The following is a 20,929-nucleotide window of genomic DNA, read 5'->3' on the forward strand; positions in this document are numbered from 1 at the left end:
TTAATCGGTTTGCAAAATAATCATTAGTTACAGCCCTACTTTTGTTGTTATCACACAGCTGTTAGGCAAGTACTGAAACACCAGTTCTTATTCTGTTAGAAGAAATCTGTTATTGGGGAATCCATTATCTCTAATATCCAATTGATACAAAATGTTATTTTACAGGCACAAAAAGCAGCATGAAATGGTAATGCAGCAAAGGTACAAAGAAACTCATCAAGAGTATCAGATGAGCGGAAGCCTTCTTTTTGTTAAGACCCCATTTTCGCCCATTTCTTTATAACTTTGAAGCTTTTGCCATAACATATTGGAAGGCAGGTCATTTTTCATGAATAATTAGCGCTGCAAGACATTGTGTCAGGGAAAAGTTCTATCAAAACCTTGCACAGTAGGGTTTTCTTTGGCTGTACCTTCTTTTGGATCTGAATTAGGTTTCGATGAGCTCCAGGAGAATTATTTACATGCCAAAGCTCTAATGTATAAAGGAGCTATTGCAGGTCAACTGTAGGTTGAGACTTTGAATGCTAATTTAAAACAACGAACTGTGCAGTTTAATCAAAACCCAGTTTAACATAAAAGCTGTAAGTCAGGTTATATTAGCGCTTACTTTTTATTGACGCTAGTTAAATCCTTGTAAAAACTTTTTTATTAAGCATTCAGTTATTCCAACGGGAAAATCTTGCCAGTGTAATCTTGTTGTAATGGATCTGTGCACATATTCCTGTTTCTATTTTGTCTCATTGTCATTGATTCGTGGAGACATTTGTTACAGCGGCCAGCTTCAACTTGACACAAACCTGTGTGGGATTAGTTTACAGTAAATATAGCCGGACATGAACCGTGTGCTGCAGTTCGTTTGAAGTCTTGTCACCTTTTGTACATTACTGGTGAGACAGCTGGAGAAGTGATGTCACCATACAGTGCAAACATATTTTAAGTTGTTGTGTTAGGCTTTATGTGAATTCAACCATGCTTTGAATGTCATTATATAGCTATGAAGGATAAAATTTTAATGCATAAAACAGCTTTTCTTATCGTCGGTTCAGACTAACTATCCTTCTTGTTCAAACTTGCTTGGATACCCTCTGTAGGCATGCAGGAGCTGGCGCACCATCCAGAGGGATGCCCGAGGATATTTCATTTTGCTGGAACTTATAGAAGTGTCCATTAACCCATTATTCAAAAAGACAAAAATAAAGGCTAAAATCTTAAAGGCAAAAAAAGATTGTGTTTCATTATTTTCCTTGGAATAGCTCTATAGTTTTTAAGATCTCTCATGTTGACCATTTTTTCTTGCCTTTGTTTTCCTTCTTTAAGAATGTATAATGATGTGTAATACAATAACGATATTTTCCACAGATTTTCCATCTCACAGTTGTTTCAAAACAACATGCAAGCTCTGACATGTCTGACAATCCCTCAGAAGAAACATTGGTGTATTTATTTTCCATGGAACATTAATATAGGTGTTAACTTTACATAAACTGCCGCTTGTTAGTCAATAATACAGAGTTTCCATAATATTAGTAGCAGCTAAATCTACTGAGGCCTGCCTTTTTTTTTATTTTCTTGTATGTTATTGACAAATTTATACTTCCAGGTAGTTTTAAAGAAAAAAATTAAATTCAGTTAATGTATTTGGCGCCAATTCAGAACACTCATCATCTCAAGACACATTACAGAGACAATTTAAACAGATCAGTCAGATTGGTTCAAAGTTTTCTATCTAAGGAAAACTAGCTGATTGCATCGACTCGTTGTCTCGAAAGCAATCCCTCACACCAAGCATGCTTGTAGCGACAGTGGAGAGGAAAACCAGGCTCAGTGTGAGCGGTCATCTGCCGAGGCTGACTGGGGGTCAGACAGAAGCAGATGTACGGAAAAGATCAGGTGAAGAGGGCACATACAGTTAGTCAGCTCCCCTCTGCACATATAGTGTGTCAGAAAAACGGACTCTGGCATTTTAGTGCTTATTTATAGCTGACAAAACGGCTTTGTCTCTGCTGAAGTCCTATCCGATTATCATTAACATTGGGTGTTCATTTATTGTTACCTTATGAATTCAGAGTCCTCTTTTTTTATTTCTGACATTACTGTTAATCAAGAGAATGGATAGAGTACATAATTTCTTCTTTTCTTTTCCCTGTCAGGTTTTCATCTGGTTCCTCGTCTATCAGGCATCGTTCCAGAGAGCTGCTTACTGATAGTCGTGGGCCTGCTGGTTGGTGGCCTCATCAGGCTAGCTCGAGAAGAAGTCCCTCCAGTCCTAAACTCTAAACTCTTTTTCTATTGCCTGCTGCCCCCCATCATCCTGGATGCTGGCTACTTCCTGCCCATCCGACCTTTTATGGAAAACCTCGGCACAATCCTCATGTTTGCTGTTGTGGGGACTTTATGGAATGCGTTCTTCGTCGGAGGACTCCTCTTTGCTATATGTCTGATCCCACAAACCCCGGTACTAAACATCGGACTTCTGCCTTGCCTGCTGTTTGGTTCCATCATCTCAGCTGTGGATCCTGTTGCTGTGCTCGCTGTTTTTGAGGAGATTCATATAAATGAACTGTTGCACATCCTGGTGTTCGGGGAATCGCTGCTGAACGATGCTGTGACTGTGGTACGTGGTCATGCTTTGAATTTTAAAAGAAGACATAGTTTAGGGGACAGCAGCAGGTTACCATGCCTTGCCTTAAAATGTTTGTATAGATAAAGTCAGAAAGCCTCAAGAGTTTATCTTTAAAATTATTTTCTATTAGCTGTTGATGCTTTGGTTCAACTATGAGCTCCATTATTTATGCCAATCAGATACGTGTCCTTTTTTCCTGTTATTTATATTCCCCAATATAAGTGTTTTGGATTTTTGCATTGGAGCTCAAAGGCTTTATTTTTTGGCAGTTTAATATATTTTTACCTACATAAGAAAGCATTGCCTGCCATTTTAAATTGCCATCAGGTGTTAGGTTATTATGACTCATATCTCTTTTAACTAGAAAATTGTAAATATTCATACAGCATCATCAAAAAGCCTTATAAGTGGGTGATTTTTACACCAACCAGCACACTGAATACCTTTACTGTGACTGCTAAATACTATCCAGTGTTATCCCTCCCGTGTGATACTCTCATTCCACCAAACCCATTGTCCTCAGGTCATAAATGAGCTCCCTGTTTAGCACCAGTGAGCTTTTAAAAAGCAGAGTAGCATACAGAAGAATTTGGCACTGGCAGCACATCCTTGCTGTCTTCCGTGCGTTTAACTCTGAAAAGGTGCACTCGACTTTATCTGCACACTCAGTTTCATCTCTGCATGCACTTGGCTTCAAGGGATTAAGTGATGTAATTTTGTTTACGGCTGTGTTAGCTGCAGGTAAAACTTTAAAATTAGGTTAATTTATTTTACCGACATTGGAAAATTGTTGCTAATTATCATAGTGAATGTCGGTAATGGTATATATAGGGTTTATCCCTCAGGCCTATAACTGACTATAGGTATGTTGAATTATGTGTTTCTTAGTTCCAAACAAACAATGACTACATGAGTTGAATACCTGACTAGCAAATATGTCTATCCAAGCATGTATTTGATGTTTTGTCAGCTCTTTGTGAATTTGTGAACACATAAATTTTTTTGTGTGCAACTTTATCAAACTCAACAGTTCAGCTAAGGATATATAAATTTATTTTCTGTGTTTATGGTCATCTCGTAGTTCATTTTCTTAGGCCTCATGCTCTCATTCTTTCCTTTTCTCCCTGTCTGACCTCCCTTTTCTCCCACAGGTACTCTACCATCTTTTTGAGGAGTTTGCGTTGGTTGGCTCAGTGACCGTATTGGACGGCTTTCTGGGAATCATCTCATTTCTTATTGTAGCATTGGGTGGTGTCCTGTTTGGAGCAATCTTCGGGTTCCTGGCTGCTTTCACGTCTCGCTTCACCTCCCACATACGGGTCATCGAGCCTCTTTTTGTGTTCGTCTACAGCTACATGGCCTACCTTGCAGCCGAGATGTTCCACCTTTCAGGCATCATGGCGTAAGTCTCAGATGAGAGTCGGGGGCACACTGAAAAACGGTGCATCTGGAAGGCGGATCTTAGGAATTGCTGCATAACAAAGCTGCCATAGTTAGAAAACTATTGAGCTTCAATTTTCAGGATTAGGGAAAATAAATCTGGAAAAAAGTAGTGAGAGTTCACTAGAGTTTAGACCGGTGTCCTACCAAAGACAAAAAAAGAAAACCTCTGATTGTATTTCCATGGAAGCACTAATACCCAACCTGCCTGCATTTCACCATAGCAATGAATGACCCATTATGACGTAAACTGTCATTTGAAACGCTAAAAGCAAGGCAGCACTCAGTATAGATGTGGCAATTTCTTCTCAATGTTCATGTGATGCCCACAGATATCGGCGCCTTCATTTCTCTCAGCAGGTGTGCTTCATGTCTCCTTTTAATTTTGAGGGTGAAACTATACTGTAGTATTTTAACTGGTCAAACCTTTTTTAAGGTTATTCTGTCTGAAGTTATATTTGTTACCAAATCTATTTGTTTTTTAATGCTATGTACGCATCTACAATCAGAAAAATGTTTTCTCACCTTGTAAATTTTACGCTTATAAAAGTTACTTATATTTTTCTTATAGTTTATCTTTCTCCTGTGCTCTGGCCATCTGTCCCATTGGAACTTGGTTAAAAAGCCTGCTCCATTCTTTTTATGTGTCTTTTCACAATTTGACTTGTTAACGTTTGGTTCTATTATTGTACGTTTTCTAGTAAGTTTGGTTATGAATGTTAAGCCATCATATAAATCCCAAACTGCAAAATACACAACAAATGTATATTTAAATGTTGTTTTAGTCTTTATTTGCCTTGTTTCAGGCAGCTCCTTTAACCAATATTGAAATTGTTCTAGCCTATCTACTGCTACATAAACCATGCCTGGTTTTATGAGCAACCACACATCTCAAAGTGGCTTTTAATTACTCCCTGCAGCATACAGTGATCAGTTACCTGGTTTGAGATTCTGATGAAAGTGTTGATATATTATGTCCCTTCACACTGAAGGAGCTACAGTAGATGTATATCTAGCTTCAAGGATTTCATTTTTTTTCTTTCTTTTTGGTGTGTTTAGAGCACTCTTATTCCATCTACCGTATTTTCACGACCATAAGGCGCACCGGACTAAAAGGCGCAGTCTCAGTTATGTGTGCCATTTCTGTATTTAACACACACATAAGGCGCACCGGACTATAGGGCGCGTTTTTTATATAAAGGTACATGTCCTCTCAGGTGGATTTTCTCACTTAAAAACATATTAAAACTACTTTATTCCCACTGATCACAGCAAATAAAGCTGCAAGGTGTATTTATTACAAAGTATTATTCAAACCTGGGAACCAGCCGTGAGAGACACATCGCTGATGACACAGGGCTGCGATTACTCCTCTGATACAGTTTATTGACGCATAAATTAACTTAAAACATAGGCAGGATAATAATCTGGATGAACTGTCTGCAATGATTACATTTTCAGGTGGACTTTCTCACTCAAAAAGATTTAGATTATTTAGATGAAAAAACACCTGCGGAGGTGAGCCCTGATGCGCTGCGGCCCAGAGGCTGGTGTTGAATTAAGTTTTCAGGTAGAAAAATAGAGCGGGAGCAAAACTGAGTATGATTGTGCTTTATTCAAGTATTTATTACAGAGTATTAATCAAACCCATCAAAGTCCTCATCCTCTGTTTCTGAATTAAACAGCTGCGCTAAATCCGACATGCCAGTTTCCCCTTCTTCTTCGTTTATTGACGCATAAATTAACTTAAAACATAGGCAGGATAATAATCTGGATGAACTGACTGCAATGATTAAATTTTCAGGTGGACTTTCTCACTTAAAAAGATTTAGATTATTTAGATGAAAAAACACCTGCGGAGGTGAGCCCTGATGCGCTGCGGCCCAGAGGCTGGTGTTGAATTAAGTTTTCAGGTAGAAAAATAGAGCGGGAGCAAAATTGAGTATGATTGTGCTTTATTCAAGTATTTATTACAGAGTATTAATCAAACCCCTCAAAGTCATCATCCTCTGTTTCTGAATTAAACAGCTGCGCTAAATCAGACATGCCAGTTTCCCCTTCTGCGCTGTCAGTCACTTTCCGTGCAGCGCAGCTCCTCAGAAATAATGCCGGCTTTTGCGAAAGCTTGAACAACAGAGCCAGCAGACACAGTCCATCTACAATCCATCCGCAAACGGTGGCGTAACTTGCACGGCGCTGCCTTCCATTTATCATGAAACTGTGGTCTCAGTCTGTCATCCATCGCTCCCACGCCGCTCGCAGCCTTACTGTGAACGGCCGCTTCGATGTCGAGCGGTGGAAGCTCCTTTGTCAGACCCCCGGGATAACGGCGAGCACAGCGTTAATTTGATTCATCTTTTTTTCACATCGGCTGTGAGATGGGCACGCAGCGATGGTGATGCGTGGAAAAAACCACCTAGTCTTCTCACATACACCTGCCTCAGCCACGCATCCACCGAGCCTTTTCATTTGCATTAATGTCATCAGAGCGCTGTCTGTCTCGCTGCCAGCTCCCAGATCAGCTTCTCTGATTGGTTGATGCGGCGCGTCCAGCAGCAAAACTTCAATTTTTCCATCTGAGCTGCAGCAGCGCTTAAACGCTCCCGACGTGCTGCACCAAAACGCGCTGCGGGACCTTTTGCTGTGCCTATACGCGCGTCAACCATCGACTTTGCATGTAAACTCGCTGCTTCTGCTGCACCTGCTTGGTCCGGTTCACACTGATGTCGAGCGGTTGAACAGCGAGCACAGCGTTAATTTGTTTCCCCATGTTTTTCACATCAGCTGTGAGATGGGCACGCATGGAGTTACATATTAACAGCGATGGTGAGGGGTGGAAAAAAAACACCTGGTCTCCTTACATTCAGCCACTCTTTCATCATCTCCTCAATGAGGTGGTCTCAAAAGTCGCAGTTACAACACACATAGGGCGCACCGCACCATAGGGCGCACCGCACATTTTGAGGAAAAAAAAAGACGTTTAAGTGCGCCTTATAGTCGTGAAAATACGGTAATAAGAAAATCCCAATCCGACTTTTTTATATCACGGTTGATAAAAGAGGTATTAAATGCATTACTGTACTTGATTTCATGTTTTTTTATCTATATAAATCCTTGAAAGTAAAACCAATATTCATAAGAAGGAACTGCAGTAAATGTTTTAACAGCTGCAGCAGCTTATGGGAAAGTTATGTGGCTGTTTCTTTTGGCCTTCAGATTTTTGACATGCAGTCCTTGTATGACTGTGGGCTGATGCAGAAGTGTGTTAACCAGACAAGGAAGACTGCAGCATTTTAGGGTTAACATGCAAGCTTTGTAATATTGGCCCTCTGCAGACAAATATCACTTCCTTCTAAATTTCTTTTGAAATGCTTGCCCTGCAGTGACCTTATTTAGAGAAAACATTTAAACCATCCAAAGTACTGGAATGCACGATTTTATCTTGAGGCTTCCTTTTTGTTTCTCTCCTTCTCAGGCTCATAGCGTGTGGAGCGGTGATGCGACCCTACGTAGAGGCTAATATTTCTCACAAGTCCCACACCACCATCAAGTACTTCCTGAAAATGTGGAGCAGCGTCAGCGAGACGCTGATCTTCATCTTTCTTGGTGTGGCCACAGTGGAAGGACCCCATGAATGGAATTGGGTGTTTGTGACAGCAACTGTCATCCTGTGTCTGGTCTCTCGAGTCATAGGTCAGCTCCAAAGTTTCTTTTTTGTTTTGTCATGTCTTCCCTGAACAGAAATATTTAGTTGTGTTTGTTTTTTTTATTTCAATAGTATTGCTTTGAATGATTAGGACGGTTTTAATTCCCTGAAAAGTGACCGGAGATTTTACCTCTCAGCTCATGTCTTTTGAATTTTTTTCTAGACAGCTGGCACTGTGTTTAAAAAAAAAAAAAAAAAACACCCACAGGAATTCTTTTATTTCATTAGATTACATTTCCTTATAATGTGATTGATCCCACTCTTAATATATTTTTATTATTAGAAAAATTAGAATTTTTGTTTTTTCTCTTAATGAGTTTAGTAGTACTTTGATCCAAGATCTTATACTGGACTCACATCAAATCTTCCTGTAGTTAAAGATCAACACTAAAAACATTTTCTAATCCCGTAGTCTGCATGCAGGGCCGTACGAAGGGCCCAAAAAGTACAGGGCAACATCATTAAGACTAGTCGGTGCATTTCTCTGTTCTCTTTTCCTTACCAGACATTCCAGGCACTATAAACTTTTAAACTTGATATTTATGTCATCTTTCTTTTGAAGCTTCTATCTAAGCGGTTAGAAATGTGTCACAAAAGACTTTCCAGTATAATTGAAATAAGTTGCTTCATATTTACCGCAGTATTTAAAATAAACACCCAGACCCCAATACACTATTATGTTGATAATAGTCCCTAATCTGTTCACTCTTGTTTTGGAAAGCCAACTTTTGAACATATTTTTTATAATCATACAGAACACTTCACGTATCATGCAATAAACACATACACTCACCGGCCACTTTATTAGGTACCCCATGCTAGCAACGGGTTGGACCCCCTTTTGCCTTCAGAACTGTCTCAGTTCTTCGTGGCATAGATTCAACAAGGTGCTGGAAGCATTCCTCAGGGAGTTTGGTCCATATTGACATGATGGCATCACACAGTTGCCACAGATTTGTCGGCTGCACATCCATGATGCGAATCTCCCGTTCCACCACATCCCAAAGATGCTCTATTGGATTGAGATCTGGTGATTGTGAAGGCCATTTGAGTACAGTGAACTCATTGTCATGTTCAAGAAACCAGTCTGAGATGATTCCAGCTTTATGACATGGCGCATTATCCTGCTTAAAGTAGCCATCAGAAGTTGGGTACATTGTGGTCATAAAGGGATGGACATGGTCAGCAACAATACTCAGGTAGGCTGTGGCGTTGCAACGATGCTCAATTGGTACCAAGGGGCCCAAAGTGTGCCAAGAAAATATTCCCCACACCATGACACCACCACCACCAGCCTGAACCGTTGATACAAGGCAGGATGGATCCATGCTTTCATGTCGTAGACGCCAAGTTCTGACCCTACCATCCGAATGTCGCAGCAGAAATCGAGACTCATCAGACCAGGCAACGTTTTTCCAATCTTCTATTGTCCAATTTCTATGAGCTTGTGAAAATTGTAGCCTCAGTTTCCTGTTCTTAGCTGAAAGGAGTGGCACCCGGTGTGGTCTTCTGCTGCTGTAGCCCATCTGCCTCAAAGTTCGACGTACTGTGCGTTCAGAGATGCTCTTCTGCCCACCTTGGTTGTAACGGGTGGTTATTTGAGTCACTGTTGCCCTTCTATCAGCTCGAACCAGTCTGGCCATTCTCCTCTGACCTCTGGCATCAACAAGGCTTTTCCGCCCACAGAACTGCCGCTCACTTGATGTTTTTTCTTTTTCGGACCATTCTCTGTAAACCCTAGAGATGGTTGTGCGTGAAAATCCCAGTAGATCAGCAGTTTCTGAAATACTCAGACCAGCCCTTCTGGCACCAACAATCATGCCACGTTCAAAGTCACTCAAATCACCTTTCTTCCCCATACTGATGCTCGGTTTGAACTGCAGGAGATTGTCTTGACCATGTCTACATGCCTAGATGCACTGAGTTGCCGCCATGTGATTGGCTGCTTAGAAATTAAGTGTTAACGAGCAGTTTGACAGGTGTACCTAATAAAGTGGCCGGTGAGTGTACAGTTCTGGCGCTATAACTTCCTTCTGTAGTACATGCTCACCCTCTATCTCTCTCCTCACTGCTCCTCTTGTTGCTCAGCCCAAAGAGGAACTTGGTTTGACTCAGCCTTTTCCTCTCTATCCTGTTTTCCCTTTAGTGAAGAAAATCGTCACAGTAAAATACTAAAATGATAGAAATGAAATTAAACAATATGCATCATATTTCAAGTTTTATTAGTCATTTCATTACGTTAGCATGAAATTAAATGAAATTAGTTTTTCAGGTTCCAGAGCAGACCAATGTTGAAGTATGACATAGTAAAAAATAGGATAGCTATAAATAAGTTAAAGCAAAAATATTAAATAAACAAGATAAAATATGCACATTTAAGGGAATATGTATATATAGGAGTCAAAAAATATGGGGCATTCTGAGGTGTTTTGATGGACCGTTATGAAGTAAGGGCAAGTTACCACAGTAAATAATCATATTGAAAATTAACCGGTTGTTTTATTTTGTTTTTGAGCATAACTTACTGTCCAACACGATGTGCTCTCTGACATCTTGCTGCTTTTTGCAAAAATATAAAATAGTTCAACGTCCAACATTTAGAAATCAAGGCTGAATAAACGTTTTATTTTCAGTTCAAGACGTCGGTAACATATCAATTGCATTATGAATGTTGATTCAACTGCTTAAAATTGACTGATGACCTGTACAGAAAGAGTTAAATAAACTTTGGTTAGATGTTCCTTTGCAGTCTGAGTGGCTCGCTGGGCAGAAATATTTCCTCATGAAAATGTTTTTTTTTTTTCTTCGTTATCTACACCTTAAACTGCCCTCCACCTGCGTTTGTTGCTAAATGTGCTCCTCTTCCAGACACTGCCATTACTGATGGACTCGCTAACGACGTCTGTAGCCTGTGTATGTCAGTTACCATAGCGATAGTGCGTGTTGAGGAGGAAGCGCAGCACAAATGCCCAAACCCCCTAGCAACTTTTTTTTTAGATATTCGTGTTCATCTTAAAATATAAAACCTGGCAATTTTGTGGGAGACCTAGATCATCGCCCCAAATTCAGTTTCAGTGTAATTTGTTTTTAGTTAATTTCACAATTTAAGAAAAATATAATAAAAAAAATACAGAGGACATGACCTCGTTATCTTGAATGGTAGTTACAGCCTTGTCTGCGTGGTTACATCATTTACGTCATTTGGGTTAAGAAGTTAGGGTTAGTGGATAGACGATGAGCCTCGCAGCAATATTTTCCTACTTCTACTCAAGTAGAAAATGATTTGCTGTAATGCATAATTTTTCAGAATTTAGAAATGCAAAATTGTTCAGGTCTGTCAGACATAAGTTATACAATCTGTATTAAAGTTAATATTTTTTCTTTTTCGGACATTAATTCGCTTTGATGTGCTTTAAACTATTCCATGGTTGCTGCCTCAGTTTGACCTCTGCCCTTTTTCGAATCTTTTGCAGCCTCTAAAAATGTTTTGTTTGTTTTAGTATTTCATGCATTTAACTTTTTTTCATCCTCCTATCAGCTTTGACTGTTTTCCCTTCCCTTACTGAAGGAAAGTGTCCTTTGCATGCACATACTTCCACCAGGTTTGATCCTGAGGTCTCAGGGGGATGTCTTGCAGGGCCGCTGGAATTACTTTTGAACAAAAGACCTATGAGCCTATAGGCCTATTTAAAATACAATAAAACAAAAAAATAGATTTAGAATCACTACTTTATTGTCATATACACTTCAGTGCACACAACCAGGGTCTGTAACAAAGACATCAGCAGTTCTCAGGTGAATATATGCGCTATTAATTAAACTTAACATAACAGCTGGCATGAACCGGAGTCACTCTTTATACCACACTTGACTCGATTAGCTCCAACATCCTTTTACGCAAACTACAAGGAAATAATTATATTATACTAACTATACCTTAAGCATTATTAAACAGTTCTCCACATGCATTACACAAAGAACATAAGATCAAAATAGCTCTAAAGTGCTAAAGTAATTTTACAAGGTTAAATTACTTTTAAAAAGTCTGCTCTGTAGTACTTTATGGAATCTAAAGCTCACATATTCAAAATTAAAACAATGTTATATTTACGTGCCTTCTCTCTTTCAGGTGTGGTGGGTCTTACGTTTGTAATCAACAAGTTCCGCATCGTCAAACTGACCACCAAGGATCAGTTCATTATAGCCTATGGTGGGCTGCGAGGTGCCATCGCCTTTTCCCTGGGCTTTCTGTTGGACGAAGATCATTTTAAGATGAGAAACATCTTCCTGACTGCCATCATCACAGTGGTTTTCTTCACCGTCTTTGTTCAGGTAGAGATAATGATTTCATCAACTCAATCAAACTTCTACTAATTCGCACTAGTAGCCAGATAATGGCTTGCCTGCAATCCCCTGTGTTGGTGAACAGCAGACATATTGGTTTTGGTGTAATGCATTTCCATATTTTCATCTACTTTGAATTTTAACTTGCGCCTGTGACCGTCATATTTGTACCTGGTGATGCTCAGAGCTGTTGCAACCATTTTATTCCTGCTATAAAACACGTCTTAAACTCTGAGGCCACGTTTACAGGTGATCAGGTGGTCAAAGTTTAGATCTTAATTTTGTTTAGAAACCTCTGTTAATGTTTTTTTTTATTTTTCATGGCAACTTGCTTAGAAGCTATGTTTAGGTTAGACCGTTTTTGTTGCTGAATCTGCCATCAGTCTTAATTACATACTGTAGACGGTATTCCTTTCCTGTGTTTTTTCGCTGATTTCTGTAATTATCAAAATAATAGAAACACTTTATTTGTCTGCTTGTATTGCAGTTGACGGTTCTTATTAAGAAAGCTGCAATATGCTCTCTTCAGCTTTGTGCCATTATAGTGAGACAGACAGCGGACTTGATCTCTTTCAGTAACAGAATGATCTGCTCCAGGCTTTAGCTGCAGACAGGAGCGAGGATACACAGACACATCCTTCCCTCCGTATTAATCCAAGGCAGTTTGGACGGGACTCCTGGTTTTGCTCTTGAACATGTCTCACATCAGCATAGCACTCATTTCACTCTTCATACTAGGACTAGAGGGGATATCAGGCTGTGAAAGAGAAAAAGGCAAATCTCTGAGAAAAATGCGGGTTTTTTTCTACTAGCAGTAGCAACATCTTGTATCAGGGTTGATATGGTTTGTTAGTTCTAGGAATGTAGTCAACCCTAATTGTCTGTCTAGTTACACTTAAAGAAAGCAGAGGGAATTGCTAATTATTCCCTTGTTAACTACGACTATAGACACAAACATGACTTTTTAGTTCTGTTATATTCATTTAAACAGTAATTATTTTTTTGTCAGAAAGGCAGGGTCTAAATATTGCATTTGATATTGTTTTGGTTCGATATAAACAAGCAGAGGCACTAATGGTTATTGCTTTATATGTACAATGGGTGCACTAGTACAGAACTCATGGACACTGTTGTTGGATGTTTCTGAGGAAGGCTGGAACACCCAATTTACTAGAACAACAACACACCCTTCTTGTTTAGTGTAGTTATTAACTTTAAACTGTAATCCCTGTGGGCATTCTCTGTTACAACTAGACTTCTTTATGGGAAATTTTCAAAAGACTGCCAGAGTCTTTGAATGCGGCATGGATGAAAGACTAACTGTGCTGCCGTAGGTTCTCTCATCAGGTGATTTTTCCCGCCAAGCTTTATTTGATGGCAGTCTGCTTGAACAGTGGATCTGCATTGGTGGAAGACTTTCCTTTGTAGAAATAAAAGGCTTTATGATTAATCCAGCTTTAAGGCCAATGTATGCTTCTGACGCATAGCCTGTGCAACTGTCAAATCTGTCTCAAAAAAATCCTGACTACGCGTCGGACGGTCGCTAACCTGCGCAGACCTCAAGCTGAAGTGCGCAGACAAAACGTGGCTGTGATTGGTCCTTGGTATGCCTGTCGGGCTGTCTGTGTGGTCGTCCTTCTCGATTCGGTGCCGGGGCTCGTCATTTTTAAAAACCGAGGAACAACTACAAAGGACAACTACAACGAAAGTCGGTCTTTTTGCCAACTCCATTTACAAAACCTGTTCCTCTTCAATGTCTAGCAACTCTAGATCCATCTCTGTGACATCTTGCAGACGCGCCATTGCTGCTTTGGAAGATAAACACTCCCGCCGGCTCCGCCGAAGTTCTCACAAGTTCTCGAATAGGCTCCCCTTAGTGCTTTGGCGGGAAACTGCTGTTCATCCCTAGAAATTCGAGGCCGACGGTGCAGAAGCATAACAGCAAAACTGGTTCGCAACCAGACCCAAGCGAGATTTGATGTGTATGGTTGCAGAAGTCTAATCTGCCCTTTATCTGAAATTAATTAATGATCTAGAGAATCACTAACTTTAAATACCTTCCACACACATAGTGTGTCCTTCTTCCACCCGCCATCATCAAACCTGTTATTTTTCTATAGACTCACCGATGATCAAAGTAATGGTCTCAAGCGCCACCTCCTGGAGGATTTGTTTTTTCTTTATGGAAAATTACATGAGCTGTTTCATGGTGGTTTGGCTTTGTGTCTTTGGGGAAATTTATTTGCATCTTAACTACTGATTTTGTTTCTAGTCAGCTGATTAGGTTATTAGATCGAGCACATCCTGCCTGCATGTCATGTTGAAAACAGATGTCCTTTTTTTTGTTTCTTTCAACCCCCAGGCATGGTTTATGATTTATAAATAGCACAGTCATAATATTTACTTTCTAATAGGAACCCTTTAAACATGTAACATTGCATGCCAAGGCGAGACTCATGATTTCACACACAGTTTTCAGTTTTCAACCCTTCATGGTCCGTCATATTTTTGGTATCTCTGTCCTGCAAAATCCAAGGCTTGTCATTCTCTCTACTGCCTCACAAACTTAATTTGTTCCCATCAGAGATGGGAACCTCCTGTGGGAAAGGGGCATTTGTTGTTGTTTTAGCAAGTGTAGAGTGTAGAATAATTTGGTCACAGACTGATTTCTATTGGCATCTCTCCTTCAATAAAGTGAGTTAGTGACACGAATAATTGCCCTCAAAAATAAATATATTAAACAGACGCTTACAGGTCACAATGGTCCAACCATGATTGTAGCAACCTATTTCTTTCTTGGTAAAAGCTAACAGGGTGTTTCAAGTGAATAATGCTTCTTTCTTCTCATCCCCCTTTAAGGGTATGACCATTAAGCCCCTGGTGGAGCTGTTAGCAGTGAAGAAGAAACAAGAGGCTAAGCGCTCCATCAACGAGGAGATCCACACTCAGGTAGGAGCCATTAAGAGGCGGTTCATGTGAAGGGCCCATAACTCCGTGGCTGACATTGAAGTGTTTCCACTGATAGTGGGTCATCAGAGGAATTCATTACAAGATAACAAGTTGATCAACCCTCTTTCTCAGAGCTCTGAGGTCAAATGCTGAACCTTGCCTCCACCTAGTGGCTGGGTGGCGGTACTTCATACATGTGCCTAAAAAATCACTTTAGATTTTTGCAACAATTATTATGTCGGCCCATCAGCTTTGTGTACTTGTTGCTTCTGAGCACAGTGGTCTTCAGTGGCTGTAACATGTCTGCACACCCACAGCCCACACATGCCCACTGTGTCACTCTAAGGGCTTAGTGATGAGTCACCAGTGCTCCAGGCAGGAGAAGCAGACAGCCTTAATGGGTACTTCAATGTAAAACAGCAGTGCTTAGAGGCAGGAGAGAACAGCACAGACCCGACACTGTGGAAAAGAAATTAAACAGACTCCCATCCAGGCTTCTAATAACTCTTTATTTACTCACCTATTATATACAGAAAACAATGTAAGCTACTGGTGCATCTGTTCACACATTTGATACATGTATTTCATGCTTGTTTATCCTGGCTGTTTTATTTATTTTGTAGTTGTGCTTTTCATACAATGTACATTGGAAACATTATGAAAGAGTAGGAATATTAGTTTGGTAGTAAAGTATGTTGCTATGTTGATCTGCTTTAACTCTGCAGATCAGTACTTCTGTGGCAGATGACTTTTCACCCCCACTGCATATGGGGCTGTCATATAAATATTTTTCTCTGCCAATGCATAAGAGCATTGCTTCCACTTAATGACATGTTACTATAGCAACAGCAGCCGTCAAACTTCAGACTGATAGCCAGAACGCCGGGGCCGATCTATGGGTCAGCTGCTGTCTAAATAATAATGCAGTTCTTAGTTTCTCCGTTTCTCTAAAAAGAAATGCTGCTGCTGCTCCAATCAATCATCTGGCCGCTGCAGCAGCTGTCCAAATCCTCTCATCTGTTCTATTTTAAAGCTCATCATCTGCTGTTGTTGAAGCTGATGTTACCAGAGATGGTGTTTGTACTGATAGAGATGGCAACCCAAAACCCACAGGATGCAGCTGAGTAAAGATTGGTCTGTGCTGAAGTCTCAGGGATTATTTAACATCATCGCAATACTTAACAAGTCGATTACATAAGTAGAAACAGACAGGAGTTGTTAGCTATAGAACCAGTATGACAATCGATGTGAAAATTAATGAAGACAACCTCAGGTATTACTGTGTAACCTCTTAAAGCCTGTTTAATATAATCCTTCTTAAACATTAGAGTTTGTTCGTTTAATTAAAATGTGTTATTATATGAATTTAAAGTAATAAAAATCTCCATCTTGATCTCCGTTGAGATTCTTCCATGAAATCTTGTGCTGTCACATTCCCAGAACAAACTAAACCACAGCAAACTTGCAGAAAGCAGGTTTACTCCTCCTGTTGTGAGATACAGAGTCAACCCCTTGACCAATAAGAGGATTCTTTCAGTGAATCTATGTTTCTACAAGGCTGCTACATATTTCTGCTCTGATTTGTTTATTTCTGTGGTAAAAGGGCAATAAACGACAAAGGTTGTTGGTTTCTAACCTGTTTAATTCTCCTTCACTCTCCACATCTGTGGTAAACATAACCTTGTTGTTAATAATGACTAATTTGACTTTGACAGTACAGACAGGGCCTTACTAAAGAAGGGCAGGTATCCTATTTCTAACATCTCTGATTCCAATCTGCAGTTCCTTGACCACCTGCTGACTGGGATTGAGGATATCTGTGGGCACTATGGACATCATCACTGGAAGGACAAGTATGTATATCAACTGAGGCTGAGCTGTAGGATGTCTTGATGCTTTAGTTCCTACAAACTAAACAAAGTCACTAACGCTGTGACTATTTTTATTGAAAAATTCCCATCCCTAATTTAGTTAGAATCTGAATGCTTTAATTAAATGGTCCAAGAGCCCCAGTACTTTTCATTGACTCCTCCCTCGGAGCCACGAGTCAGTCTCTGGTTTTACTTTAGATCCCAATGGAAGGAAGGAGCAGGAGATGAATAAATGGGTTTAGGCATTGCGCTAAAAAACGAGCTGACAGTTCAAAACGTCTACATTTGTGTGCATTTTAACCCTTATGAATTTGCTGGGGATTTTAGTATTTTTACAAATGTAAACAAATGGAATTCTTTCACAAGAATAAGCTAGAAATAGGGCTTGGGATCCGCGTTGCATTGTGGGACTTGGCGGCCATATTGAGGGCTACGGGAACGTAAACATAGCTCTGATACAAGTAGAGAGATAGAAGTAGAGAGAAAAAAGATGTTAAAATCCCGAAAAGGATCTGGAATTTACCGGGACACATTAAATAGAGAAGCCAGAGACTGGTATGTTGACAAAATCAGCATTATTAATCATTTGGATCCATATGAAGTTCCAAACAATAAGTGGAGCACCGATGAGTGAGAGCCTATACTTCAAAACAGTTCCCAAGCTACAAGTCCTTGGAGTCTCATATGCAGTTCACGAATGGATGGGTTCAGGAGCTGCAGATCATAAAGCCAGTAAACAGTGGGAACACAGTAACCCGTACAAAGGTAAGCTGTGCTCAGACGGGCTCTGGAACCTGCTAGATTAGTGATTGCTAACCGTTAGTGCTAACAACCACTCACGCGTGTAATGTACTTTTAACTAGCTGCTATGTTTTTCAAAGGTGTAGTTAGTAATGTAACTGCCAACCCTCCCCAAACCCTCCAGGTTTCTCACGTATTTGAGCCTTTTCCTGCTGCCGTTTTTATTATTTTCCCGTAAAAGATCCCAACTTTGAAGGAAAGAAACAATGTAGACTATAAAATAAAACCGTGCATCTTTAACTTACCAGAATGAAAATGCAGTGAACACACTCTCAATGACATTGGAATACTCTGGAAAGTTATGTTCGCTCGTCTTACAGCCGCGATCCAAACTAGCCGACGACTCTTTATCTCTGACACTTGGTCTCCGTGGTTGCGCCTCCAGGCAGGAAAGCGGTGGAAAGTTAACCCATTTTCCATGTTTTTCCCATGGCGATCATGTGTTGCGCTGTTACAGCCCACAATACAGCAACGGTTTACCATGGTTGAAATCAAGTTAAGGTGAAATTAATCAAATTAAAACACGGCTGAGAAGGAGTACAGTACGCGGTAGTCATAGGCAGTAGTCTGAGCCGCGGTAGAAGAGGCCATCAAGATGGCGGCCACGCAAAGTAATTACGTCATGACGCCCAAGCCCTATAAACAAAACAAAAAAAAATGTCGTATGTTGTAGTTTATTTGTCACTGTTGCTCTGTTCTCAGGTTGAACCGCTTTAACAAGAAATACGTGAAGGGGTTCCTGATTGTAGGCGAGCGCTCCAAGGAGCCCCAGCTCATCGCCTTCTACCACAAGATGGAGATGAAGCAGGCTATTCAGATGGTGGAGAGTGGAGGAGGATCCAAGCTGGCTTCTGCCATGCCGTCCACAGTTTCCATGCAGTGAGTGCTACCCTCTATTGATTTAAATGAAGATGCAAATTCTTCAGAATCACTAGAAGATGATAGCTGTGATTTGAATTTAGAGAAGAAAACAGTTTTTTGTAGATTTTGTTGAAACTTAAATGGCAAACAAAAAGATCTAAAGTTTCAAATGAAACAAATTACATAAAATCCAATTTACTGAGCAGTGTTGACAGATTTGATCTATTTTACTGAGTTTCTCTGTCGTGGTTCAGTGAACTGCTTTTCTGTCTTGTTTGCAGAGTAATTATTCTCTTGATTTAGATTGATCATTTTTCACACTAAATCTTCCATTTACTGCATAAACTGCATTTAAAACAGAAAATCAACTAAGATTGATGCATTAGTAGAATTGTATAAAATTTGCTTTTGCATTAGTATTTTTGTTGATAAGCGCAGCACTGCTCAGTGGTATTACTCAGGTATCATTCATGTTTCATAATGAGGTAGATTTCTTCATGTCTATAACCGACCATCTCAGCTCAGTGACCTTTTTATTGAAAACAAACAAGATAACTTGCAGTGTGTGCATGCTCTCTTCTTTTTACACCAGCCAACAATCCAACATCTCTCAATGTTTTTCCTATTAGAAACATTCAACCCAAGAACCAGGCTGCTCCGCTGAAGCCCAAAGAGAGAGCTCTACCACAGCTGTCCAAAGGCCGAGAGGAAGAAATCAGGAAAATCCTCAGGACCAACCTTCAGAGGACACGGCAGAGGGTAAAAATCCTCATCACACAGGCTTTTGTTTTTATGTAGAGTGCTGCTTTTTTTAATCGCTTCCTTATCTGTTAGTCATTTGTTGCCAAATGTCCTCTAAACATGCAATATTGATGTTTTTATGCTTCTGTTTCTCAGTTGCACTCCTACAACAGACATACTCTGGTGGGTGATCCTGAGGAGGAGGGAATTAAAGACCTGATCCTAAAAAAGCAAATGAGGATTGAGCTGGACAGGAAGGTATGTGACACATCATCTCATGAATTATAGTGTCTCCTGTTTGATAAACAAAGAGTAAAATGTGCAAACTGTGTAAAAAGGCAAAGCAACGCACACAGTCATGAAGCAAAAAGTCAGTTTGAGAGCATCACCACAAAATTCAGGCTTCAAACCAGAAACTAAAAAGAAAAAAAACAGGATTAATGTGTCAATTAGTCAGCCTTGAGTTAACAATTTTTTTTTCTTTTTCTTTTCTGGCTCCAAGAGGAACTAATTTATTCTCCAACGATGATCATTCATTTTCTTCTGTTTCATTAGCTTGGAATTGTGAAAAGAAATGCAATCCTTCTTAGGATAAATTAAATGCAGCAGAAGTCGCTGAGGACTGCTCAGGATTTCTGGAGGCTCCAGTAGCATAAAACGACACTTCAATTCTGCTTTATAAAGATATTGATTGCTTGTTGGTCAGGCACTGAACTCTGAGAGCGGGACGAATCAGATGAATAGATTTGTCTAATATGTTCGTATTATATAAGCTTAATGTTACACTGATGCAGATGTTTAGGACTTTATAAATCAGATTCTTTTCTTTGCCTTTGCAGATAAAAGAGATGGCCAACCACCTGACTGTGCCTGCTCGTACTCAGGACTCCCCGACTATGAGAAGAGCCAGACTAGCCTCGGGTAAAATATGCATAAACACATCAGCTAAACACAGAAACGGAATCCCACCAGATACTGGATGGTCTCTCTTTAAACCAAAGCCGCAAACCCACCTTGTACCTCACCAGATGGATCTGATATTGTATTTAATTAAGTTAGTTAATTCAAAATCCTCAAAAATGCATCTCAGTAAATTTGAATATCACTGTTTACCTAAATTATGTCAATTCAAAATGTAAAGTCCTGTAAGCTTACTGCTAAGAAAGTTTGCTGATCAGGGAGCTGCATCCAAACTTATCAAAGGAAATTTTAGTAATGGAAACACTGCTGTTTATAATTATGCACAAACAAGAAGCAATAGCCTTGAGATGATTGTGAAGCAAAGCTCGTTTCAAAGGGCCTGTAGCTGGAGTCACAGCTGCTGATCTATCTAACCCCAGGCTCACACCGACTCCGGTCTTACCGTTGCGGTGCGGTGGGTGCGGCGCCGCAGTGATTCCAAGTCATTAAAAAGACGTAAACCTCTCTCACCGGCTGAGCTGTCCGGCTGCGGTTACCGAGACACTCCGGCGCTGCAGAAAATTCCGCAAGAAAGCTATCCTTGCGGCGTGCCGGAGCCCTCTGCAACAAGCTCTCGCAAAAATCCTTTATTTGGGCCGTGTTATCGCGTGAAGTTACGTGAACTCAAGTGAA

At 40.2% G+C, this 20,929-nt stretch overlaps 1 protein-coding gene across 2 annotated transcripts in view; it reads left to right on the plus strand.

Moving 5' to 3' along the window:
- The window catches only part of slc9a1a (solute carrier family 9 member A1a), a 40,791-nt gene that overhangs the window by 14,036 nt on the left and 5,826 nt on the right, over positions 1-20,929 (plus strand). For both annotated transcript variants that reach the window (XM_038276342.1, XM_038276343.1), the window contains exons 2-11: positions 2,151-2,614; positions 3,775-4,025; positions 7,539-7,756; positions 11,899-12,101; positions 14,973-15,062; positions 16,845-16,915; positions 18,437-18,613; positions 19,225-19,354; positions 19,493-19,594; positions 20,176-20,257. In XM_038276342.1, the coding sequence (XP_038132270.1) occupies positions 2,151-2,614; positions 3,775-4,025; positions 7,539-7,756; positions 11,899-12,101; positions 14,973-15,062; positions 16,845-16,915; positions 18,437-18,613; positions 19,225-19,354; positions 19,493-19,594; positions 20,176-20,257 (1,788 nt within the window). The remainder of the gene's footprint in view (positions 1-2,150; positions 2,615-3,774; positions 4,026-7,538; positions 7,757-11,898; positions 12,102-14,972; positions 15,063-16,844; positions 16,916-18,436; positions 18,614-19,224; positions 19,355-19,492; positions 19,595-20,175; positions 20,258-20,929) is intronic.

Source organism: Cyprinodon tularosa, unplaced genomic scaffold, assembly GCF_016077235.1.
Source record: "Cyprinodon tularosa strain WSP-4 unplaced genomic scaffold, ASM1607723v1 ctg124, whole genome shotgun sequence".
Taxonomy (NCBI): Eukaryota; Metazoa; Chordata; class Actinopteri; order Cyprinodontiformes; family Cyprinodontidae; genus Cyprinodon; species Cyprinodon tularosa.